Here is a 26,471-nt window from a genome sequence, read left to right as displayed (position 1 = left end):
GCTGCCTGCCAGCTTAGAAGGAACACTGATCTGAGGAGTCTTTCAGAAGATAGTATGGATAGTGAAAGAGCAGCTGTTGTGACCTGCATGGCATGTGCCATGTTTGTCTTCCTCCCAGAAGGTAGAAGTGATTTCTTCTGGATGAGGTGCAAGCTGGTCTCCATATTGGAAGAGAAAGTTAAAGGACTAGAGTCTGCCCAAGTGTCAACCCTACCTTCCATCAGAAAAAATGATGGGTTCCTGGATAGAAGTCAGCATTTGATCCTGCAGGCACAGCAGGCTGAAGAACCAGAGAGAGCATTACAGAACAGGGAAGAAAACTGGCAGCATGTGACCTCCAGGAAAAGAAAGACAAATCAGGTATCCCCAATCCCAGCAAAGGTAGGTAACTGCTTTCAGGTTTTCTGCCCAGGAACTGTGGTGGAAAACACTATGGCAGAGACCTCTGAGGGAGGGGATTTGATGGAGACCCCATTGACCAGAAGGTATGGGATGCATAGTCCTCAGGATGGGAGCTCCATGACCACCACTCCCAAGAGAAGGAGATGGGTGGTGGTGGTTGGGGACTTGCTCTGAAGAGGGACAGAATCATCTATCTGCCATCCAGACCAGGAATCTCGAGAAATGTGTTGCCTACCTACAGCTAGAATTCAGGATATGACCAAGAGTCTTCTGAGACTGATCAAACCTTTGGATCCATGTGAGAACTAACGACATGGCCAACAATGACCTTGAGCAGAAGGATCAAGGAGTTCAATTCTCATCCATTCTCACTGTTGAAGGGATCCAGATAGGGATCGTTGAAATTTCAAAGGAAATGAGTGGTTGCACGGAGGGGTGTCAGAGAGATGGCTTTGGATTCTTCGACCATGGGATGCTGTTCCAGGCACAAGGATTGCTAGGGAGAGATGGGATTCACCTGAAGAGAGAGAAGAGCATCTTCGCAGGAAGGCTCGCAATCCTAGAGAGGAGGGTTTCAACTAGGTTTGTCGGGGGACAGTGACCTAAGCCCTGGGGTAAGTGAGGAAGTGGGATACTGGGAAGAAACACAAGGAGGAAGGAGCAACAAAAAGGACCCCTGATTCGTATGGAGAAGGTAGGGCAATCAGCTAGTTGTCTGTACATGAACACAAGAAGACTGGGAAACAAACAGGAAGAATGAGAAGTCCTGGCACAGTCAGAGAACTATTATTAGATTGGAATAATGGAGTCTTGGTGGGATGACGTGCATGATTGGAGCACTGTCATGGAAGGGTATAAACTGTTCAGGAAGGACAGGTGGGGAGAAAAGGAGGAGGAGTTGCACTGTATGTAAGAGAGCAGTATGATTGCTCAGAGATCCAGTGTATAGAGGGAGAGAAGCCTATTGAGAGTCTTTGGAATAAGTTTAGAGGCAGGTGTAACAGGGGTGATGTTGTGGTTCATGTCTGCTATAGAAAACAGGATCAGGTGGATGAGGTAGATGAGGCTTTCTTCAGACAACTAAGAGAAGCTTCCAGATCACAGACCCTCGTTCTCATGGGGGCCTTTAATCACTCTGACATCTGTTGGGAGACCAATACAGCAGCACACCAACAATCCAGGAAGTTTTTTGGAGAATACAGGGGAAAACTTCCCGGTACAAGTGCTGAAGGAACCAACTAGGGGCCATGTGCAACTTGACCTGCTGCTCCCAAACAGGGAGGAATTAGCAGGGGAAGTAGATGTTGGGGACAACCTGGGAAGCAGTGATCATGAGATGGTTGATTTCAGGATCCTGACCAAAGAAAGAAAGGAGAGCAGAAAAATACAGACCCTGGATTTCAGAAAAGCAGCCTTTGATTCCTTCAGGAAACTGATGGGCAGGATCCCCTGGGATGCTAACATGAGAGGGAACAGAGTCCAGGAGAGCTGGCAGTATTTTAAAGAAGCCTTTTTGAAGGCACAGGAACAAGCCATCCCAATGCGCAGTAAGAAAAGCAAATATGGCAGGCGACCATTTAACAGTGAAATCCTTGAAGAGCTTAAACACAAAAAGGAAGCTTACAAGAAGTGGAAACTTGAACAGGTGACTGAGGAGGAGTATAAATACATTGCTTGAGTATGTAGGGGTGTAATCAAGAAGGCCAAAGCACAACTGGAATTGCAGCTAGCAAGGGATGCGCACGTGAAAGGTTTCTTCAGGCATGTTAGAGGGTGATCAGGGAGAGTGTGGGGCCCTTACTGGATGATGGAGGTAACCTATTGATAGATGGTGTGGGAAAAACGGAAGTACTCAATGCTTTTTTTTGCCCGTCTTCACAGAGAAGATCAGCTCCCAGACTACTGCTCTAGGCAGCACAGTAGGTTGAGGTGGAAGGAGCTAGGCAGCCCTTGTTGGAGAAAGAACAGGCTGAGAACTATTTAGAAAAGGAGGACATACACAAATCCATGGGGTCGGATCTAATGCATCCAAGGGTGCTGCGAGTGGGCTGATGTGATTGCAGAGCCATTGGCCATTATCTTTGAAAACTCGAGGAGAATGGGAGAGGTCCCAGACAATTAGAATAAGGCAAATGTAGTGCCTATCTTTAAAAAAGGGAAGGAGGACAATCCAGGGAACTACAGACCAGTCAGCCTCGCCTCAGTGCCCAGAAGACCCATGGAGGGGATTCTCAAGGAATCCATTTTGAAGCATTTGGAAGAGAGGAAAGTGATCAGGAATAGTCAACATGGACTCACCAAGGGCAAGTGATGCCTGACCAACCTGTTGGCCTTCTGTGACAATGTAACTGGCTCTGTGGATATGGGGAAGGTGGTGGACGTGCGATATCTTGACTTTAGCAAAGCTTTTGATACAGTCTCCCCACAGTATTCTTGCCAGCAAGTTAAGGAAGTATGGATTGGATAAATGGACTGTACGGTGGATAGAAAGATGGTTAGATTGTTGGGCCCAATGGGTAGTGATCAACAGCTCGATGTAAGCGGAGTGCTCCAAGAATCAGTACTAGGGCTGTTTTTTTTCAACATCTTTAATAATTACCTCAATGAGGGAATGGATTGCACTCTCAGCAAATTTGAGGATGGCACAAAGCTAGGGGGAGAGGTAGATACACTGGAGGGCAGGGATAGGGTCCAGAGTGACCTAGACAAATTAGAGGATTGGACCAAAAGAAATTGATGAGGTTCAACAAGAACAAATGCAGAGAGCTGCACTTGGTACTGAAGAATATCAAGCATTGCTACAGGCTGGGGACTGCAGCAGTTTGGCAGAAAAGGACCTAGGGATTACAGTGGATGAGAAACTGGATATGAATCAACAATGTGCTTTTGTAGCCAAGAAAGCTAATGGCATATTAGGGTACATTTGGAGGAGCATTGCCAGCAGATCAAGGATACATCTAGACTGCAAGCTTCTTCTGAAAGAGGCTTTTTAAAAAGATACTTTCAAAAAGTCTCTTTCGAAAAAGAGCATCTAGACTACAACCAGTACTTTCAAAAAAGCGAGCCGCTTTTTCAAAAGAGAGCACCTAGACAGTCTGGATGCTCTCTTTCGAAATAGCACAGTTTGCATTACATAGCGCTTTTTTTTGAAAGAGCACTTTCGAAAAAAGGCGTTATGCCTTGTAAAACGAGGTTTTGTGCGGTCAAAAAAACCGGCCGTGTTCTTTTGATTTACTTTTGAAAGAATGTGGCTGCAGTCTAGACACAGGGGAAGTTTTTTTGAAAAGAGGCCACTTTTTTCAAAAAAAACCTGTAGTCTAGACACACCCCTAGAGAAGTGATTATTCCACTTTATTTGGCACTGGTGAGGCCACATCTGGAGTATTGCATCCAATTCTGGGGCCACCACTATAGAAAAGATGTGGACACATTGGAGAAAGTCCAATAGAGGGCAACCAAAATGATTAGGCGGCTGGAGCACGTGACTAACAAGGAGAGGCTGAGGGATTTGGGCTCATTTAGTCTGGCGCATATGACTTATGAGGAGAGGCTGAGGGACTGGGCTCTGTTTAGTCTGCAGAAGCGAAGAGTGAGGGGGGATTTGATAGCAGCCTTCAACTTCCTGAAGGGAGGTTCCAATGAGGATGGAGAGAGGCTGTTCTCAGTAGTGACAGATGGCAGAACAAGGAGCAATGGTCTCAAGTTACAGTGGGGGAGCTCTAGGTTGGACATTAGGAAAAATTATTTCACTGGGAGGGTGGTGAAGCACTGGAATGTGTTACCTAGGGAGGTGGTAGAATCGCCATTCCTAGAGGTTTTTAAGTCCCAGCTTGACAAAGCCCTGGCTGGGATGATTTAGTTAGGGTTGGTCCTGCTCTGGGCAGGGTCTAGGATACGATGACCTCCTGAGGTCTCTTCTAGCCCTATGATTCTTTGATTCTATAGGGTCTGGCTTTCTTTTGGGGACAGCAATTATGAAACAGGCACTTCAAACAAAAGTGTATTTGAAAAAAAAAATCATTCTTTTAAAAATTATCATCATTCTATGACAAGTTTCAGGGGGGCATCCATGTTAGTCTGGAGATGTAAAAGCAACAAGATGTATTTGGGCATAAGCTTTCATGAGTAAAAACCACTTTGTCAAAGGCATCATTCTAGGACCATCACTCTATGACCACGTGAAAGATGGTTCAGCAAGACCCTCATGGAATGTTCAGACAAAAAGTAGCATTCTGCTTGAAGCATCAGATAAGATATAGCAAGTTACTTAGTAGTAGATACTCATACTACACATGCTGGGTAGCATCTTATTCTATGTGGAGTACAATTAAGCCAGAGTCTCAGCTGATTTAAAAGCCTATACCAGCACAGCCCCACTGATTTCAATGGAAAAACTCTGATATACATACCCTCTACCCCCTGCATATGTGGCCTATAAGTGTCAACAGAGGCACTCATGGTTAAATAGGAGTCAACAGTGTGACACTGTTGCAAAAAAAACAAACGTGATTCTGGGAGGCATTAACAGGAGTGTTGTGAGCAAGACACATGAAGTTATTTTGCTCTGTGCTGATTAGGCTTCAGTTGGAGTATTGTGTGAGTTCTGGGCACCACATTTCAAGAAAGATGTGGAGAAATTGGAGAAGGTCCAGAGAAGAGCAACAAAAGTGATTAAAGGTCTAGAAAACATGAGCTATGAGGGAAGACGGAAAGAATTGAGCTTGTCTAGCTTAGAAAAGAGAAGATTGAGGGGGGACATGATAGCAGTTTTCAAGTACCTAAAAAGGTGTTAAAAAGAGGAAGGAGAAAAATTGTTCTCCTTGGCCTCTGAGGATAAGACAAGAAGCAATGGGCTTAAATTGCAGAAAGGGAGGTTTAGGTTGGACATTAGGAAAAACTTCCCATCAGGGTGGTTAAACACTGGAATAAATTGGCTAGGGAGGTTGTGGAATCTCCATCACTGGAGATATTTAAGAGCAGGTTAGACAGACACCTGTCAGGGATGATCTAGACAGTGCTTGGTCCTGCCATGAAGGCAGGGGACTGGACTTGATCTCTCGAGGTCCCTTCCAGTTTAGTACAGGCCATCCTCACTATAAGTCCAAAATACATTCAAAAACTTGGACTTACAGAGAAACAACTTGAAGTGGGAAATTTCCCCACCATTGACTTTCATTTGCACAATTTTTTTTTTTTGTGAGACTTCGGAGCGGGTAATGGGAGGACTTACAATGCTTTAGTTCCTACAAGCATCAGCGACGTTAGTGCGGAAAGGATATATACCAGGGCGACTTATAGTGTGGACGCCCTGAATTCTATGCTTCTTTGGTGTAAGATACTAGTCAGCATTCATAAGAGGATCCAAAGCTAGTCTTCTGTGAGTTGTATGAAATTAGCTGTAACTAAGCACAAATGCATTGTGAAATTGCTAGTATTTAAGAGTGAACTTCAGACTGTTACATCAGCAGTACAGAGCATGAAACTACCATTCATCATAGAATCCAATTTAACTGAAGGGAGAGTGATTGATACCCAGGGAACTGTAAACATCTGTACAACAAACAAAATGAGCTCAAACTGCAAACATCTGTACAAACAAAACAAAATGAGCTCGATGTTTTCCCAGAAGCTCACTACCTACCTACTCACATGTTAAATCTTTGTCATTTAGACAGTAATAGATTCGGGTTTGTCAACACTGCAATGTTTGGGGATGTTGATATCTGGGATTTGGGCTCACTGCATTGTAAATGGCCTGTCTTAATCAAGCCCAATTCAAAATTAGATCCTTGTCTGAAGTTTTGGCTCTGTAGCTCTCATGGATTGAACATAACACTGGAAGACAGGGAAGGCAGGCTATGGTAGGGTGTTGACCTTATTCTGCCAAGACTTGTACCTCAACCATTACCAACTGTGGTAGGTAACGATCTTCATTAAATAAACCACTTAGGATGTAACATTCAGAAAGGTAGACAAAGAGCTCCCATCAACAGGGAGGGGCGCTGTTCAGCGCTTTTGAAAACCAGGATAATAGATGTGGTTCATTTACCCCATCTATAAAATAGGGTAAAATGCATTTAACTTAATAAAAGTCATCGAGGCTTTTGATTGCAAAGCGCTATATAGGTGCAAAGTTTGGTCTTTGTCAAATGAACTTGAAGACTCGAAAGGAGATGGTTTAGGCCCAGTTCCTCAAAGATATTTAGGCTCCTAATTTCCACTGAAATAGGAGTTATGGGCCTAAACAACTGCGGATCTAGGGGTCAGTGTTGTGGGTTTATCTGCATAAGTAGCTTAAGGTATGTCTACACTACAAAGTTAATTCGAAATAACAGCAGTTATTTCGAATTAACTTTAAACGCATCTACACAGGCAAACCGCTATTTCGAAATAAATTCGAAATAGTGGAGCCCTTATTTCAAATTTGGTAAACCTCACTCTACGAGGAGTAACACCAAATTCGAAATAGTTATTTCGAATTAAGTGCTGTGTAGACACTTAATTCGAAATAAGGGCCTCCAGACCTTCCCAGGGAGCCCTGGTGGCCACTCTGGGCACAACCAGGAAAACTTACTCTCCTCTGATGGCAACGACCCCACGAGACGCAACGGCATGTCCAGGGGCAGCTCTGGCTCCATGTGGCCGAATGCTGTGGTGTCCCGAATGCAGGCACTCAGCGCACTTCAAGACAGGACTGCTCTGCTGTCCCTCATCGAGATAGGCAAGCAAGCGGGGAACCCTGAGAACTGTCTGCCCAGGGTGGGTCCTTTTAAGCATGGAGCTCAGTTAGCCTCAGGTAGCAGCACCACACACTTAAGTCCTAACCTGATGCCCTGCCGGCACTGGTTCCGGCCAGCCTTAACTTCGATTCAGGGTCCACTCAGTATGGATGTGCTATTTCAAAATAGTTTTTGTGTATAGTTGTGTTATTTCGAATTAGCTTAATTCGAATTAACTATTTCTAATTAAGTTAATTTGAAATAGCACTGAAGTGTAGACATACCCTTAGTTTGGGCACTTAGCTGAAATTTGTCAGTCTGAACCTGTTTAAGAAAATCAGGCTCAGAATCTAGAGGCAATGGTTTTCTTGGGAGATTTCTGGTCTTCCTTGATTCTAGCTAGCCTGAAGCAGAAACACGTCTATAAACGAGAATTTTTCTTGTGAAATGTTTCTGCATCCTCTCCAGTCAGGAGTTGGGAAGCATAAAGCTGAAAGAAATGAACAAGCATGAAAACAAATGTTACCTCTGGATCCCATTTCTTTCTCAAGTTAATTCCATGATGTGACTATGAAATATTTGACTTATTAAATCTGGCCAATTGGAAATCAAGATCAATATTTCAAGAGAGAGGCAAACAATTTGTTTTTATTCTTTGACGCGAAGACTTTCTGCTTTCCACATAGCCTGTTGAATCAACGTCTGTAATACAGCAATGGCCATTACAAGTACTCATAAGCGCACCTTATGCTTATGACACCTCTACCCTAGAATTACTTGGCAATCATTTCAATTCATCTTGTTCTTGTCCATGAAGAGATGAGGCTATTAATACAGTATTACCTGTGTTTTCGGTATACATCACACACCGACAGAGAACCAAAAAAAAATGGTATTTAATTATGATATACATCAAATTAAATTTCATTCCAAAGATTGCTTTCCAGTTCATAATGATTTATTACTTGTCATCCAGTAATTCCTACTAATCCCAATAAACACTGGGACTCCACTGTACTAGGCACTGTACAGAGTCAAAGATGGTCCCCGCCTCAAAAGGAGAAACTGCTGCTTTTATATTTAGCATTGATCTTTCTGTTTGCGGGGAGACACGACTGAGCTTTACCCATTTTCATTGCTCACGGAGTTGGGAATTAAGGCACTACAAATTCAGCTGTGTCTAAGTGATTTAGGAGCCTTTCCCATTTGCGAGTGATTTAGGCATTTAGGAGTCTAAGTCTCACTGAAAGGAGATAGGCTCTTAAATCCCTTTGAAAATTGGATTGAGGCACTTTTGAAAATTTTACACTGGAGCCTTAGTGTAAATCAAGTGTTGCTCCACTGACTTCAATAGAGCAATGTCGATTGATAACAGTTGAGAGTCTGCCTCAGTCTCCCTTGTCGTCTTATAGCAGCTACAGGCAGGGGAGATGTTAGCTGTCTGACTTACATTCTAGAGTTGTTGGCAGGATGGAGAAACAGGAGTTCTAGTTCCCCCCAAATTTGGAAGTGTAGAGGACAGGGAAGAAGTTATTTGTGCATCCCCTACTGGCTACCCGTAATCATTTGGTCACCTTTCTTAGGGCCTTAATTCTGATGTTCATTAACTTTTTGTTACTGATTGCAAAGGAAGCAAAGTTAGAATTTGGAATGGGAGCGGGGTGGGAGGAGGAGAAAACTGGTATAGGTTGAGCCTCTCTAATTCAGCACTCTCTGGTCCAGCAATATCTATAGTCCGGCATGATTTCAGTTAGCCGGATGTCCACTTATCATGGCTGTGGCCAAGTTTCCTGTGGTCCCATAAAGTTTGTTTACAGCCACGAGTCCTGTGTCTGTGTTCTGTGCTGTTAGCTCTAACTTACCCCTAAATGTCTTCCACAAGCCCAGTCAGCAGTGGAAGTGTCGGTAATGCTGCTCGACAATATTGACCTCCTGTGGTTCGGCAAATTCTCTGGTTCGACACCGGGCAGGCCCAACCGTGCCAGACTAAAGGGGTTCAACCTGTAGCTACCAATGAGCCTCTTGCTTAATAATTCTCTCCTCTTCCAGGATCTCATTCGCAAATACCTCAAAAGCCAACAAGTAAAGAACCGTCCGGCCCAGCATCTGTGCCAGTGCATCAACGGAAATACGCACTCATAGCCATCACAGCCCCTTGATAGTCATTTTCCAACACGTACATTTCTGGGTTACGGCCAGATTGTGATGCTTTTATCCACAGCGGACTACAAAGTACCTCACACGGCGAGTCCTGTTGCATTCAAAAGGACTGTTATTTGTGCAAGACTCTACGCAGTCTGAGTGAGAGTATGACAAAGAGGCCCTTAGTGGTTATGTGTCTGGCTGTCAGCATGAAACACTCCAAATTCTGGCACTAGAGAGATTTTGTCCACCTGCCGAGGAAGGAAAGCCAGCAACTGGCTAGGAAGTGGCATCAGTACTAGGGGCATGGCTTGCTTATTTGTGAGGGAGACACAACAGGGATAGCTCTGCAGTTACTTACAATGCCAGATCATTGTAAATAACTTAGGGTTACTTACAAATCTTATTGGGCAGGAAACCAGGTGATATGAGGCACCAAATCCCTTTTCACTTCCCAGGATGACAGGAAGGATTTCACTTCTCTCCTCCCCACCTGGAAAGAAGATCAGGGATTCACCGAACCCCTTTGGAGGTGTAGAAAGATCCAACTAAAAAGTGTTGTTACCAGCCCATTCAGATACATGGCTGCAAATGCTACAGGCACACTTGGAAAACTCCCCACACCTGTAAGCTGAAAACTCCCAAAAAAGTCCATGTTTTAATTCCACTAGGACCTCTTCCCTTGCCCCTGATCATTCTCACTCAAAACGTCTACGTGTCAGCGAATAACATACATTTTTTAGATCTGCATATTGGCACTAGCTGCCAGATGGATGGGACGTTTCATGGTCGCTGGGTAGTTGGCCACTGGGTCGTGAATTTCATTCTTGGTCCTTCCCTAAATTTGAGTTCATATTGGTTTGGACTATTGGCCAGAGCACAGTTTATCAGCCTTTAGTGGCACCTGCATGAAGGGTGAGCTTGTATCTGTCCTCACTGGTTGACAGCCATCGACTAGGCCCAGATGTTTCCTCGTGATTTTGTTAAAAAGAAAAAAAAAAAGAAAAACCTTCAGATCTGACCTTTACAAAACGAGAAATAAGAAAATTGTTGGCAATATATACAGGTGGGGAAATTGCACTTAATTACAGTAGTTTACATCCATTGGACAAAATTTACTTCTTTAATATAGCTCTCTAGGCATAGATGGAGATGGAAGGGTTGGAGAGGAGAGAAGTTTAGCTATATATACAATTTAATTGGCTCAGTTCAACAGCACATGAGATTCCTTCCTCCAAACTCCAAGTAACAGATCCCAGTCTCATCAGTCTGTTTGGGGAAGGAATATAACTTAAATATTTTTGATCTCCGTCATCCTCTTCTGCCAGTCAGTAGTACATTTTGTTCTTATTTTCTCCCGAGAGCCAGTGCCCTCTTGAAGGCAAATACTTAAAATCCTCAAGACATCTCTTGGAAATACTGCGTGAAGGAAATGGAAAAGCACAGTCTCTGGAAGGAGGCACTTCGGTCCCGTCAAGTCACAGAAGGGTGGCTATTCGTCTTGAAACGCCAGCTCTTTCTCAGGTTAATGGGCTTCTCGCTATGGCACTAGACAAGCTGGCTGAGCGTCACTATGGCAACAACCCTCAGACTTTGTTGGTTACCGGCGTGATGTTGTCGAAAATAAGTTCCTGTTGCTAGGTGAAGAATAAATGAGGTGTGGAACATCACCAGGCTTGCAGGGGACACTGGGATGGAAGGAAGCAAGATGCGTAAGTTAGAGAGCACAGAGAAAAATGTTGCAATGTGCAGAAGTGGAGTCATTGGACCTGGATGATTTTATGACACTCAGGATAGAACTTTCAGGTGTTCGTAAAACGTTCAGTGTGATACACTGATTTGTATTCTGCGTTTCCTTCCATAATGCTATGGGAGAAGAACATTCTGTCCTGCACTAGGGTTTCAATGTGCCAAGCCACCTCAACTCCACGGATTTCTGCTACAGGTTGGACCTCCCGGCTCTAGCACCCTTGGGACCTCACTGATCCCAAACGAGGGAATTTGCTGGAACGGGGAAGGTACCCTGCCACCTGCTGCCTGCCATCCCTCCCTGCCCCTGGCTCTACTTCCGGCATGGCCGGCCCCTGCCTCTGGCCTGGGCGTTGCTCCATCTCCAACGCCAGCCCTGGCTACGCTGCTGGACGTTGGCCCCAGCCTCACTGCCAGGCACCAGCTCCAGCTGCACCCAGGCTGCCAGCCACCAACCTTGGATGTACTGCAGCTGCCTTTGGATCCGGCCCTGGCCAGTGTCCCAGCTGCTGGGCTCCCAGCCAGGCAGGGCTCTTAGCCACTAGCCCTCCTGTCACTAGGCTCCCAGCATTGGGGCTGTCTGGTCTAGGAACATCTGAGGATGTTGCTGGACCAGAGAGTCCCGGTATAGGAAGGTACAACCTGCAGTATCCTATCCAAGTAGGTCTTTTTATTGACCTAGGCTGAGACCCTCAAGTATTCAGGCACCCAATTCCCCTTAAAATGAAAGAGTCACCTAAAGGATCTGGATCACAGTGATCAGTCCTGTCTATATGCAGGGCTCACCGAACCGCAGCAAGGCCCGCTCGCCAGCTGCGCTGTCTGGCAATCTGCGCATGCACAGATCGCCCAAACCTGGCTCTTCTGGGTTACAATTTACTCACCACGGGCGAGTAGATTGTATTATTTGTCGAGCCCTGTCTATATAAATTCCCAATAGCCCCAATGAATTGAAGAGGAAATATTCCAAGGTTGCAGACTGGGCCTATAGCATTTAGATTTTTACACATCCAATCCTGTCAGCTGACTTGGTGGTTGAGGATATTGATTGGGGCCTTGTCTAATACCCACTGAAGTTGGTGGATGTTAGATCATGCCCCAGGTCTTGAGAACTGCCATGGGGAACATAGTGGGGAAAATAGTTTTCATACCAGATATTGAAAAAAAAGGGAGGGGGGAGGCCATGTGTGTCCAGCCTATGGGAGAAATTGCTTCAAGACCAGTTCATTCAACTTTGTAATGCTGCCAAGATCAGCGAAGCGTATGGAAACCTGCCGAGTAAATGCACTCACACGAATTAACAGTTGCTTGGGGGCAGCTTGTGTTACAGGCTAGGAGTTATTACCCTCTGATGGCTTTTTCGTGACCTATATACAATGAGCCGAGGCTCTCAAACTCAGATCCCCACAATATTTAGGCTTCTAACTTGCTAGGCCTCCATGCCTTCTAGTTCGGTGTCCACATCACACCACCTACGCCAGTGTTGCTCAACCAGTGGTATGAGTACCCTTAGCAGTACTCGAGAGAAGTCTGGGGGGTAAGTTAACACAACTGAAATTTGAAGAAAACTGAATTTTTGTTTTAAATTTTACAGAGCTTTGTTTTAAGTTTTACGATTAAGTTGTTTAAACAAATGCGTTGCAATGGTAGAAAAACATTTTGTGTGTCTGAAAACTGTAGGTAGGGAGGTACTTATAATTTTTTGTAAAGGGGGTACTTAATAAAAAAAAGGTTGAGAAACACTGATCTACACTACTGGGGCTACCTAACTGCCATGCTCAGCAGGGAGTGGAACTCACTGTGGGCCCCTAAAGGTCGTCCTTCCAGATCAGGGGTGAAGCGTGTTGGCTGGGAAGCATAGGAGAGGCTCACTTTGCTGCTGCTGCTGTGTTTTGTGGCTACACAGGGGGATCCAGTCTCTGGTTTCTCTCACCAGCACGGATTTTATTTGAAAATGCTTGGCATGAGAAGAGAAGCCACTGTGTATAACATGCCCCTCCGTGTTTCTTTTCTCACCGGGCTTCACAAAGCCTAACCTCTTCTCACCTCTCCAGCCCCACGCTAGACAAGGTGCACCTGTATTTCAAGAGAGGCTCCAAAGCCACATTTCCAGTAAGCTGTGCACGTGTGCGGCCACTCAGAAGAGATTCCACTGCCGCCCAGCTGATTAGCAGAGCGCCCACCACTGGGTTTGTTGTTCCTACTGGTGGTGCACATCCGCACATGCACATGCAAATGTATTCCGCCCATGGATGGAAAAAATCCGCACACAGATGGAAAAGATTAGAGGAAGCATTGCTCCAGAGGCACGAGAGTTGAGAGTATACGCACCAAGACTCTCTCGAGCAAGGGCAGGAGGGACACAGCAGAGCCGTGGATGTCCCTCTGGTTTTGGGAGCCCTCGTCAATTACTTCCCACCTGTAGATTCCATGATCCTTCACTCTCCAGCCCCTCTCATCTCGCCTACTCAGTTCTTTAGTTTTCAGATTTTAGGTGGAGATGGAGAAAGCCTGGGGTGACCTTGCCGATCAACAAACATCATAACAGGGAGATAAGGAGCCGCCAGGAGGCCTCTATGACATGTCTTTAGGGATGTGCCTCACGGCTATCAGATGTTTGCTAATGCAATAAAATGGCTGCTTGGCCTTAAGTGTTGTCAAAGGAACTGGGAGTTATTTGCCCCTTCCAAGTCTAAACATAAACATCTGATAAGAGATCTACAGCCCAGTGCTCAGAGCTGATGCTGGGGAGCTCGGCCCAAAGCTCAGCATTCTGGACTGTTGAGCAAGGAGACTCTGGCCGTGTTCCTCTTCCTGCTTTCCAGCAGGATGGGGAGAGATCACAGCAACTGGCCCATCCAGCAGGAGAGGGAGGGCCACAGGGTAGCTGGGAGGACCAAGCCAGCCAACAAGCTACACAGATAATCCCCACTGCTGCTGAGCTGGAAGGTGGCAGTGAGAGGTGAGGTGAGGGAAGAGAGGGTTCACATGAAACCTCTCCTTCAAAATGTGGTTAAATCTTATAGAAGAGTTTGCATTGGGCATTTTCAGAGATTTTCCTTTCATTGTTATTGGTTGGTCAAACCATATAGATTCTCCAGTCTGATTAAGTCCAAATAGTGGCATTTAACAGGAGTGGAGACCATCAGGGGCATGCTCTCTTCTTGCTCCTCTACACACACGCTGAACTCCTTCGAAATATGTTTCTTCTTTTGCCCCGATTTTCTTCCTCTTGCAGCAGCCCATCCTCACAAGGTATTATAAGCCCCCTCTCCGCACACCTCCACAAAGTAGCTTCCAAGAAAGTGGTAGGTGCCTCCTCTGACCTAGTTAAGCTACTGCTTTCATGCGCCGTTGTCCACTACTGGCTGGAATGGTCAATCTGATCAATCAGCAGCAAGTACCTCCTACTGACTATTCTCCTGGGCCTTGGCGATGAAGGTGCTGGCTTCAGTTCTCATTGCCGTGTCTGTGCCGGGACGAGATGGCCCAGCTGTCTTGGACATTCTGCTGTGGCTGGCTGCCCAGCTGCGTTACACTCAGCTTAAATGCACGGGGCTGTCTCCCTGCACATGGGAACGTGACCACGGGGAACCACCAGCATTCGGTTTTCACCATCAGCGGTCCTATCCTTCTGAACACACAGAGCAGAAAATCCAGTTAGCAACCTGTTTGAGGCTGGATGAGATCAGGAAAGATTTTTTAAGTGAGAGGGAGGAAGGAAGGGAGGAAGGAAGAAACCTTCTGGCTTTTTGTGTGTGTCAAAATAGAGTAAAATTTCCAAGTGATCCGCTGGGATCTTTGGGCCGGATTCAAAGCCCACCTCTATGAAAAGGACTTTGGAACCGTCCCTTACTGTCTTTTCTTCAGAATTCTGCTCGGCTCTTGCTAAAAGCAGTAAAAAAGGAAAAAAGAAAAATCTGGGATAGAGATGAAAAGTATTTCTTGCCTGTGCCCTTAACGCTTAGATGGTATTTGCAGAACGGATCATAGAAGAGCAAGCCTCTCTATGCAGCGGCCCTGGACACTTACTACTGAGCTGCTGGGAGTGAAATTCATTCCAATGCACAGTCCTTTGCATCACTTTAGCTCAGTGATGGGCAACCTAGGCTAGTGAGTGAGCCACACAAGTGACCTTCCTTCGTCTCAGTGGGCTGCAAGATTGTCCTAACCAAGATGATCACCACCAAGACGGTCTCCTGGCACTATTTGGCTGGTGCCGGGCCTGTGCACAGAGATAAATTTCATGCTATGCTCAGTACAATTTGCAGATCAGGTGCTCGGGTGGGTAACACGGTATTCGCTTATTGCGCTCAGCACTTAGTTTGCACTGGCTAAATCAAGAGTACATTTAAAAGAGTGAGAGTGTGTAGGGGGAAGGGAGGGAAGAAAGCGATTTGATTATCTTGGCCAGCCATGCTTCAAGGTAGGCTGATCATTCTCTCCAACAAAGGGCATAAGCCACCATTAGGCTCCATGACAGGCCTGCTAACGGGGAGCAGCAAGCGCGATTTTGATTAAAAGAACATTTCCTGTATTCAGAGGGCTTGTTTCAGCAGGCAAGCATCAAAGTCAACGCGGGGTAAGCCAGAGTAATTAATCAAGAGAGACGTTAGGGCTGAGCGCACACCAGATGGATTGATAAAGCCTTTCAAAGGAAATGGTATTCCCTAGGAGTGCTGATGCGCCCGATTGCCCGACTGATTGAGATTTGTGGGCACAGATAAATGTTTTCCCTGCTCACTACAAAGAGTGGGAAACCTGACAGGAGTCGCAGGGCACTGGGATTTGGAATGACACTTTCACCTCCCATTTTGTGAGAGAACGGGTCTGTGGCGGGTCCCACACATGGGGCCAGATCGTCCGCTAGCGCTAAGTACATCGCCCCTGACTTCAAAGGAACTCTGCCACACGGCACCCCTGGGCGATCCGGCCCACTGACTCCACTGGAGCTGCGTCAGTGGACACCAGCCATGCGGCTGGGTCATTGTACTTGGTCGTACATGATCCCACTGCTTCTCAGTTTTCCATGGTGGCAGGGTCTTCCGTGTGCCACCCTCGCAGGGACATTGTAAGGACATCCGTGGAAATGAACCTGCGCAGCAGTTCCAGGCATTATTTGCTGTGCATTTGTGGCAGAGATTTTTCAGTTCCCACCATCAAAGCTTAGCAAAAAAAAAAAAAAGTTTATCTGGATGCAAGTTCAAGGTTGTCTCCTATTTATCTAGCAATCGATAAGGGCCACATATTTCCCACTGCCCTCAGAGCAGATTGGTTTTTTTTTTTTAAAAAGGGTTATTGTTTGGACACTAAAAATGAAAGCCCTAACACGCCAAACTGACAGCAGCGTAGGTGAGTCACCTATAAAGATTTAGGGGTAGGGACCAGATTTATAGCTGGCAGGGGTGATGCGTGAGGGGGGACTGAGTGGGCATGTGACCCTCCAAACCTTGTGGATGGGAGGGACAAGGGGCCAGAGCCTCTGGGCAGCCCAGGGGAATAATGGAGGGCTTGGCACGCACTGCAGGAGGTGGTTTCCCCCCGGCACTCATTGGCAGCAGCAGGGGGAAGTGGAGCAATGCGACTCTACTCCCCCGGCTCCCGGCCGCGTTACCTGGTCGGGGGGGTCCATCACTACGCTCACTGGTAGCGGGAAGTGGAGTGACGCAGCCACGAGCTGGGGGGAACAGAGCCACATTGCTCTGCTTCCCTCAGCTGCTGCTGATGAGTGTGGGGGAGCCCGACCCCTGCTGAGGGAGCCAGGCTCCCCGCTTCTAGTGCCTCGGGTCACATCGCTCAGGGGAGGAGGCTAAGGCGAAGGGCTGGCGCAGGGGTGGAGAAGAGGTGGGAAGGGAGGTAGAGGCAGCACGGGGAGGAGTCGTGGCTGGTCATTTGGCCAGTGGCCCCCAGTGTCCTTCTTCACCAATGGCCCTGACAGCTGGTATAAATTAGCCTAGCTGTATTGACGTCACTAGGTCTGGGACAGTTTTCACCAGCAGGGGGCGCTATGGCCCAATCCCTTCGGTAGAGCGATGCCGAAACACACAAGCTGAGGGCCGTGGTCCCAGCTTCTGATCTAGTTTCCGCTGGTGACTCTAGACGGTTATGCCGGCTTGTGTCGCTTGCAGTGTGGAAACAGCATCTCAGTGTAACCGTTTGCTGCCATTCTCAGTTAACTGTAGATGACGCCGAAGCAGTAAAAAGTCATTTTGAATGATGGAAGGTAAGTTGACTTTGATGGGGTGATGTCAGAGATGAATTGGTCCATTGACTTTGCCGTGCACACCACCTTCAAAAGGTGAGGCTAGGAGCTTAAATTCCCAAATTTTGCTAGACACTAAAAATCATGGCCTTTGTAAAGACACTGGATTTATGGCTTATTACAACAATCTGTAACCCACTGATCTCCCTTTTTGTCTATGACTACCAGGGTGCTAATGGACCAGTTCATCATGAATGGTCTTGGAACAAAGGCGGCCAATAACACGGCAGCTGTTTGCCAGGATTAGCCCCTGTGGGCCGCCGGCGGTATATTGACCTCTGCCTCCACAGGTATGGGCTATGGCAGCTTCCATTGGCTGCGAATTGCTGTTCTCGGCCAATGGGAGCGGCGGGAAGTGGCGCTGACCGGGACACCACTTCCCACAGCTGCCATTGGCTGGGAACGGTGACCCATGGCCACCAGAGCTGTGATCGTCCAGATCTGCGGAGATGCAGGTAAATATAGCAGTGGGGGCCTGCCAGGGGCTAACCCTGGTGGACTGGATCCGGCTCACGGGCTGGCGCTTGCCCATCCCATCTTAAAATCAACGTGTTAACTACTTGTGCTAAACAATCTGTTCCACCTTGTATTTAGCTGTGACATTCTGAGTCCCTTCCCCAGACCTGGAGAAAAGCTCGGTGTTGTTCTTTTACCACCAGGAACTGAATCAATAAAAAGTATTTCCTCCCTCCTGGAGCCGTCCTTACCCACACACAGAATACACAACTGCGCAGGGCACCCGAACACTTGGGTCTTAATGTCCACCCACCTGCCTCTTCCTATCTCTGTTCTGTGGCTCTGCTTCCTCCGGAGAGGATCTAGTTAACTTGAAACTGAAAAGGTCGGCCAGACCTGTGAGCAGCACACTGAACCTGTGAAAGAGCCATTCAAGTGGTAAAGAAGCCATTTAACAGGCATTTTTCAACCCCAGGTCTAGAGAGTCAGTTCCTGAATTTACCGTGTTAGTCGACAGGACCTTAGTTTAAAATTCGTTTTAAAAATATCTCATTAGTGCTGTGGCAAGGGCCCCGCTTTCCCAGGCCACTGCTTGAGCTGACAGTTTGCCCCCTTCCCCGAGGGGTTGGGGCTTGCAGCTCATTTCTGGGGCAGGGAGCCCAGCCACTCCTTCTGGGACTCCCTCCCCTTCTGTTTCTGCTTTAGAGCTGTTAGGACAAGCGGCAGGGTGGGGGGAAGCGGAGCTTGGTGGCCCCAGCTTGCTGTGCTCCCGGCATGCTGCTCTGGGGAGAGGCAGGACTGACCCCACACTTCCAGGCAGGAAACAGAACAATGTGGCTGTGGGAGCTGAGTGAGCTGGGGGCCATGTTGCTCTGCTTCCCCAGCCAATGCCAATGAGTGCAGGGTGGAGGTCTGACCCCCGCTGCTGGTGCTGGCCCCCCTGCCCTGCTAGTCCTCTGGGCCACCTCAGGTGGGGAAAGAGGCAGGGCAGGAGCAGAGCAAGGGTGGGGTGGGGGCAGAGCAGGGGCAGGGAGAGGCGGGGCCTAGAGCAGAGCGGGCTTTTCCCAGCCCTTTCTCCAGCTGAGGGGAGTCACGTGACCAGTGGTTCTCTGGACCCCTCCCATCACCATTCGCCTCTGACTGGGTCTATGCACCACCAAGAGTATTGGCTTAAACTTCCTTTAGCAGTAGCAGGTATACCAGGGACGTTCACCCTGAACCATTCACACAGAACGTACCCCGCTTTCCCAGTATGCACCATTACCTGTTTATTGGAAGACATATTGGTTAATGTACTGATGCTGCTGGTATCTGTGACCACCATGGCCGATGGAAACCGGGAAGTGTGGGAATACTGGGGAGGCTCCGGCTTGTGTGCATACACTATGAAAATAAAGGAGACAGACAGCAATCCTATAAATGCCAGCTGTAGTCTTCATGCAGATGCAAAACAGTCAAGCCAAAAGGTTTCAAACACATTTGTTTTTACAAATATCAAGATAAGACACTGAGATGTGGTCTGTGTCCGATTTAGTGCTCTGGAGGATCCACCTGATTTCTCCCCAGCAGCGTGCACACAAGGGGAGATTAAGGATTAAGATGGCCTGGTTTGATCAAACGGGTGTCGACCCTCAAGCCACTTTCTGAGAGGCCATCATGCTGGAGAACCAAATGCACAAGCAACAACAACAAAAAAAAAGGGGGCCAGCGCGCTGGATAAGGGTGCTGGGAGGCAGTGCAAATAAAACTCCTAGATGAAGTGAACAGGAGTTTTATTTCCCAGGCTGACTGGGAATGGAATGCATCATGATCGTTAAGAAGCAAGCTCTTTGTCCATCTGAAAAGCGTGAAGCAAATTCCCATCTATTTCTCCTCAGCCAGAAAAAAAGGTTTAAAAAAAAATTCTTGAACTCTGGTTGGATGTGTGGAAGGGCTTGTCAAAAACTGACAGAAAATTGGGTTTTCAACTAATTTAAAAAAAATAAGTCTGCTCTCTGCAGAAAAATTTGATTTTTCATCAAATAGTAGACTCCCCAAACAGAAATATTTCAGTTGTGAAATGCTACTGCAGTGCCTCATAGGAGGTCCTAATTCAGGTTCCCCATGCTTTAATACTTCTCTATAGCTGGTCTCTCCAGACAAATTTCATTTCCCATGATGCACTACTATTATTATATGACTGACATGACAGGCTGTCTCCCTTCATCCCAAGGAGACCACAATGCATCCTGGGAGATGTAGTCTAAGCAGGGACTCTAGTGGAGAGAAGAATGGAAGCATGAGGTTCCAGAACTACAGCACTCATGAGGCACCACAGTGCATTTAATAATCTACATATTTTAGAATTTAGACAAAATATTTTGCTGAAAATCCATATTTTCTGTGGAAAACACACACCTCCATTTTCTGACCAGCTTTCATGATTAGCAAGATATTCCATCTGTTGCTGCTATAATCACCCATCTGCTGGCCAAGGAGAATTGAAAGAGTCTTCCCCTCAGTTGGCCAAACATGTATTGTTTGTATATTTAGACATCTTACAGAACATGATTCCCCAATAATGTAGGGACATAAACCCTGAACACAGAAGATTTCTCGCGCTAATTTGGATCATAAGGGTTTTTTTGAAATGTTCATGAGATTGTAACGAATAGGGCACAAATGTGAAAATTATTGTTTGTAGAACTACAATACGAGAAAAGTTCAACTGAAAAAAATCAACAGGAAAACAAAGCCAGCATTTGCAGAACATAAGGGTAGTTCATCCTCCCACACATACCTACGTTTTCAGTTCATCCACAAAGTGCAAAGATCATTAGGTCATATCTACATGAGGAAATTATTTTGAAATTACTAAATTCAACTTATTAATTCCCGATTTAACAAAATTGAACTAGCATGTCCACACTACAGGGAAGCCTTGAAATTAGTCGAAGGAAGGCTCCATTAACGTGGACACGCTACCTCAGACTTAGAGCCTCAGGAAGTACTGGGGACTAATTAGTTCGAATTACTCTGTGGAGTAGTTATTTTGAAATAGCAGCACCAGAGCATTCCCATTCCCATCATTCTGAAATGACTATTTCGGAATTAGCGTTACTCCTGATGAAAAGCAGGAGTACAGATTCTGAATTAAGCGACCCTTTATTTTGAAATAACGGGCTTGGTAGTGTGGATGCTCCACTTATAAATTCAACTTCAGGGGGGTTATTTCAAAATAAAGTCATAGTGTAGACCAGGGCTGGGTGAAAGGAAAGGTCTAGGATTGTGAAGGAGACTAAAGAAGTTAGGCACCTAAATCCTATGGACTTCTACTGATTCCCTTTGTAAGCCCCCACCAATAAATACAGCCATATGGGAAAAAGTTAACATCCGTTGACTCCCAAAATGTCCACAGAACGAAACCTGTTTATTTTTCCTCACCTGCCTGGCCCCCTGACTCCAATGACAATGTTTACAGCATCTTTGGTCCTATCAAATGCAGTAAGAAAACTCAAAAATGTCCTTGGATAACATATTGCTGACAGGCATATCTGAACCTGGGACCTCCGGAGCTTAGTGCATGAGCCAACAGCCAGGTGGCATGCAGCTAAAGCCGTAGAGCAGACTCATTATTTTCTCTGTAAGTGATCTTGGTGCCACTAGATGGGACAGTGCACTAAGGATGCGAATGGTTAACCTGTTATGGTTAAATGGCAGGCGGAGGGCTGCCCCAGCCCGGCTGTAGCAGGTGCGGGGACAGCTCCAATACACAGCACAGTGCAGCTAAGCCTAAGCATTATGAGATCACAAACAGACGATCTTCAACCCATTCTGCTCTGGTGTAAATTAGGGATGTAACCGACTAATCAACCAGCTGACTATCCTATAAGCAAAAGCTATTGGACAGCTGACACACAAGTCAACTAGTTGCTTCCCGCCCCCTTTCTGCCTCCATCAGAAAGAGGCAGCAAGGGGGGGGGGGGGGGAAGAGGAGCGTGTGCTGGGGGGAGCTGGCTTAAAAGCTGGTTCCCCCAGCTCCAGCTCTGTGGGAGGGGTCAGGGGCACAGTGGCGGCGTTCCAACTTTGAAATCTACAAGATTTCCCACTGGGGCTCTTGTAACATTTCAAAGATTGAAACGCTGCATGGAGCCCAGGGTCAGCAGGGAATCCGCTGACCCCGGGGGGCTCCGTGTGGGTGCTTCCACTTTGAAATGTACAAGAGCCGCAGCAGGGGCTCTTGTGCATTTCAAAGGTGAAACGCCGTGCTAGTCCTTTTCGACTAATTGAACAGTCGATGGAAATCCCATTGACTGTTCGATTAGTGAATCGAAATTTAACATTCCTGGTGTAAATCCAGAGTAACTCCACTGATATTATTCAGATTGACACCTGTGATCGAGAGCAGAATTTGGCTCCTGGACCTGCAGACTGAGGATGAAGGATTAAGTTTATGTAGAGCAGCGATGGGCAACCTAGGCTAGTGAGTGGGCCACATGAATGGGTCTCCTTAATTTCAGTGGGCTGCAATTGTCGTAAACAAGATGGTCTCCCAGGATAGGTTAGTTTTGCTGCCTGTGTTTGCGTACCTAGAATTTTGCAGGGGGCGCTGATTAAACCACAGCAGCACTTCGATTAGATGCAGAAGTAGCGCCTGGCTCTCACAATCAATGTTGAGTGCAATCAACACGCACCTCACTTCACGTGTGCTTGCTTCACGTGGGTCATGTTATTAATACCAGTAGGGAAAAAAACGATGTGGATGGAAACCCGTGGAATCTGACCACTCTGCGTTTGGGCAACGGTAAGCCAAATGTCTCGCAGGCTACACATAGAACCCCGATTGGCTGCATTTGGCCCGCAGGTTGCCCACCACTGATGTAAAGGGAAGGTGTGTGCTGTGTTCTAAAGGAAAAGCAATAAGGGTACTAAGGAAGCATGGGAGAAGAGGGGATGTAACAACAGGCAGCGCTAATCTCCAGGAGTTGGCTCCCTTTAGGTTCTTCATTAGGAAAACCTTCCTACCTGCCAGGGTTCATTAAACACTGAAATCAATTGCCTAGGGAGGTTGTGGAATCTCCATCAGTGTCTAATTTTGTTCTTCAGTATCTCCAAACACCTGTCAGGAATGATCTATGCTGCTCAGTCCTGCCATGAGGGCAGGGGACTGGATTCGATGACCTCTCGAGGTCCCTTCCAGTTCTAGGAGATGCTGAAAGGGGTTCTGGATACGCTCTGGAGTTTTCTTTCCCCTGCTGCTCGCTAGGATTAAACGTTCTTTCATAGTGCACCCTTTTTACTTGGCTATTTTAGGGCTGGAGTGTTTGATTCCCCCATTAACCAAGCTACTTTGGAAAGGGGATGTCCTAACACCAGCGGAAGATGACCCAGGCCACGAAGAACATATACCCTCTTGCTTCTGCTCCAAAACCAGCCAGCGGGAGGGTGTGGAAGAGGCAGGAAGGGGAGAAAAGGAGTTCAGGAAGGAGAAAAAGCAAAGTTAATTCAATGTCTATTTATGAAAATTGGCAATAATAATAGCAGCTAAATCCTTCCCTTTGGGCCTTAACAAATACCTGACAAGATCCTTACTGTGTGAATTCTGCAGTTGAGTCACTGTGGCCATAAAAGGCTGCTGTGTCAGATGGCCGGGTGACTGCTGCATGAGAGGCTGTTGATGGGGACTGTGTAGCTGCTGGGAGAACTGGACTGGCTGTAAAGCTGCCAGACTTCCGGCAACACTGTTGATAACAGGGACGCTCTGCGCCTGGGAAGTATTTAGACCTGTGAGAACAGAAGAGAATGAAAAACATGTCACGATTTCAGTGCCAGGGGAGTCAGGGATGGAGGCAGTTGCTCCGATGGAATAAATAATCGTGATAAATTTTATCTTCATACACTGGCGATACCCGTAAGGGCTCTACTTTATACAGTCTGCTTCCCTCTCTGCGGTACAGCAGGGTGTACAATAGACCCCAGTAAAAGAAAATCAAAGGGTCTTATGCCCCTCTCAAATACACAACTTTCAATAGAGTTCCTCCGAGTTTATGCCCAGAGATGGTGGTCAGATCTAGCCCCTATACACACAAAGGGAAATCTTGAACCCACTGAATTTAAGGGCAAAATTCCCATTGACCTCATCAGGATTTCACTCATGACACCTAGTCAAATAGTCGCTTACATCCCCTCTGAACTTGGTGGCAAAACACCATAGCATGTGGCATGGCCACACAGTGCTGTGGGGTGAAGAAAGCTACTGTACCCAGTTGGAACAACAGAGGAGGGGGAATACTCAGACACAGCCAGACACGCAGGGGCGGTCTGTGAGTATAGGCCGACTCGGCGGTCGCCTAGGGCACCGCCTTCAACGGGGCGCCAGGGGCACTGGATGATGATGTAACAGGGTGCCTGAGGCGCCCGATGATTACGTCACGGCCATTGACAGCGGTGCAGGCAGGGGCGCTGATCACGCATTCTGCCTGGGGCGCCAGCTGCCGCAGCCGGCCTCGGGCCACTCCTGCAAACACGCCACAGCCCGAAGGGATACAAGCCCAATCAACAAGAGCGTATTCAAACTAAACCACGGTACGGCACTTACTTTGTGCGATTGCCATGACGCCAGAGAGCGGGGTCATGATGAGGTTCTGGGACTGTTGTGGGTTGTGATGGGACAAGCTGTGGATATTGGTCAGGGTACTTACAGGGGGCAGCCCACCTCCCGAAACAGAGATCTGTCAAGAAACCAAGAGAAACGATCGACATGAGGGTCAGGAGCTGGGTGACAAAACAGCTTCTAGACAAATTAGAGTGACTGTGGCTAGGCCATACAGAATCACTCCTTCCATTCCTGACTGGGCCGGGTCACAAAAATTATCCCGTGGAAAGGGACCCAGTCAGTTGGGGAAATCCACAACTAACGTGAATTGGAGCAGGAACTTTCTTTTTGTTCTGTGTTTGTACCGTGCCTCGCACAATGAGGTCCTGATTGAAGACTGAGGCTCATAGGTGCCTCAGTGACCAACTACAACAGCGACCGTGAGAAGCATTTTAGGAAGCCTGCTCCCATCAGTCTACCGGAGCCTGGCTTTTGGATCCCCACGTCACACTGCAAACACTCTGCTTTTTGCTCAGGTCTTTTCTGAGCAAACAGAAATGTTGCCAACTCTTGAGATTTCATTGCAATGTTGTGGGTATTTAATGCTTTATTCTTAAAACACCAGATTCTGGAGTCATGTGATTATGGGAAAGTCTGGGCTTTCATTTAAAAAACCAAACAAACCAAAAACCCAATCACTTTCTCACCCTCAGGATTACAAAGGGAAGGTGGAAAATTCAAATCCTAAGGTTAAAAGACAGAAGGCAAAGAACAGACTCCACCTGTATTATTTTTAAAAATGTGATGTTTTAAGCCTGTTTCATCATTGTAGCAGGGCCAGACTCACGATTTTTGAATTGCTACAGCTGAGACGACTGAAACAGGCTCTCTGGTGGAGGATTGCTAGTTCAATGAACCTGGTCAACGTGTAGGCTCCGATTCAGCCAGATACTTAAGTCCATGCCCAACTTTACATGTGTGAAGGGTCTCATGGACTTCAATGGGAATGCTCATGTGCTTAACACAGGCTTATGTGGATATCTTGCTGAATTGAGTTCTTGATATTTTGGACAGCCCATTGTTCACATGTGGGTGCTTGAAATGAGCTGAATTGGGTCCAGTCTGGATCAGAAATATGATCCAATTACAGCCATTACAACTGTACTGGTGTAATGCCCAGGGTATACAAGATCAACTGCTTGACATCATAATAAGCTTTCTAGTACATAGTAGGGATGTGAACGGGTAACTGTGGGACTGGAAGCAGCTGGGCTGGAGTGCCACCTCTCTCCCCTTGCCTCCCCCTGTTTAACCAGTTTGTGGCTTTCCTTATCTACAGTGGTGGGATTTTGCCCCAGTGGCTGCAGCCAACAACTCAGATACCTAAATAAAATCAGTCTGGTTATCAGCAGAGCTGAACATCCACAAATTCCACAGACATTGATGAGAACTGCAGGTGTCCATCCCCTGAACAAGCAGGGTGCTTATATTTTAGGCTTCTCAGTATGGATTTTAGGGATGAGAAAGCTCCCAGGGAGCCACCTGCTCTGGCACTGCTGCCTCTGTATCAGAGGCAGCAGCATGGGGTGGAGGGAGGCCAGATGGGAGCTGACTGCCACCTGTGTGTAACTGCTGAAATTTTCAGCCATTACATGGTTACTTAATTAAATACATTTTAACATCCCTAATGAATTTAGGAGACACTTCAGGGTCCCAGGTGTGAAATTTTGGTCTCCGTTTTACAATTTTGGTCTCAAGTGTATTACATGAGCTTGAGATGGTCCTAACTTCAACTGAAACAAATAAATCAACGCATTTCACAGCATGAGAGTCCGATCTTCTTATCCAGTATTTTCCTCGTGAAGGCCAGCTTCTATCACACCGGGGGACGGGGGGGGGGGGGGGACGGTGAGCTAGTCAAACAACCAGACACAAAACCATGGAGTTTGGGCTAATTTCAAATTTCAGATTAGGACCAGAAACTTGATCTAAAAAAAACCAAGCCAGAGCTCACGTGATCAAGAAAGTATTCAAAATCACATCATTAAAACAACCCTCTAGTGAGTTTTCCATAGCTGTGATGCTAAAAGGCAATGAAGAGTCATACAACTAGGGCAAGCCCAAAGCACTGATAGGTTCAACAGTGTGTGCCTCAAAAAATGTTACT

The 26,471-nt window shown here is 46.8% G+C and overlaps 1 protein-coding gene across 3 annotated transcripts in view; it reads right to left on the bottom strand.

Moving 5' to 3' along the window:
* Positions 1 to 7,741: 7,741 nt before the first annotated feature.
* HNF1B (HNF1 homeobox B) overlaps positions 7,742 to 26,471 on the bottom strand; it is a 67,072-nt gene continuing 48,342 nt past the window's right edge. For 2 of the 3 annotated variants that reach the window (XM_006138617.5, XM_006138619.5), the window contains exons 6-9: positions 24,308 to 24,440; positions 23,302 to 23,493; positions 18,995 to 19,113; positions 7,742 to 10,951 (exon numbers count right to left, since the gene is read on the bottom strand). In XM_006138617.5, coding sequence (XP_006138679.3) covers positions 10,931 to 10,951; positions 18,995 to 19,113; positions 23,302 to 23,493; positions 24,308 to 24,440 — 465 coding nt within the window. In that variant the 3' untranslated portion in view covers positions 7,742 to 10,930. Of the gene's footprint in view, positions 10,952 to 18,994; positions 19,114 to 23,285; positions 23,494 to 24,307; positions 24,441 to 26,471 lie in introns of all 3 variants that reach the window. The other variant, XM_006138618.5, reaches the window with a different exon arrangement.

Source organism: Pelodiscus sinensis, chromosome 21 (assembly GCF_052426305.1).
Source record: "Pelodiscus sinensis isolate ZL-2025 chromosome 21, ASM5242630v1, whole genome shotgun sequence".
Lineage (NCBI taxonomy): Eukaryota > Metazoa > Chordata > Testudines > Trionychidae > Pelodiscus > Pelodiscus sinensis.
The sequence above is the reverse complement of the archived record's forward strand: the minus strand, read 5'-3'. Positions and strand labels throughout refer to the sequence as shown.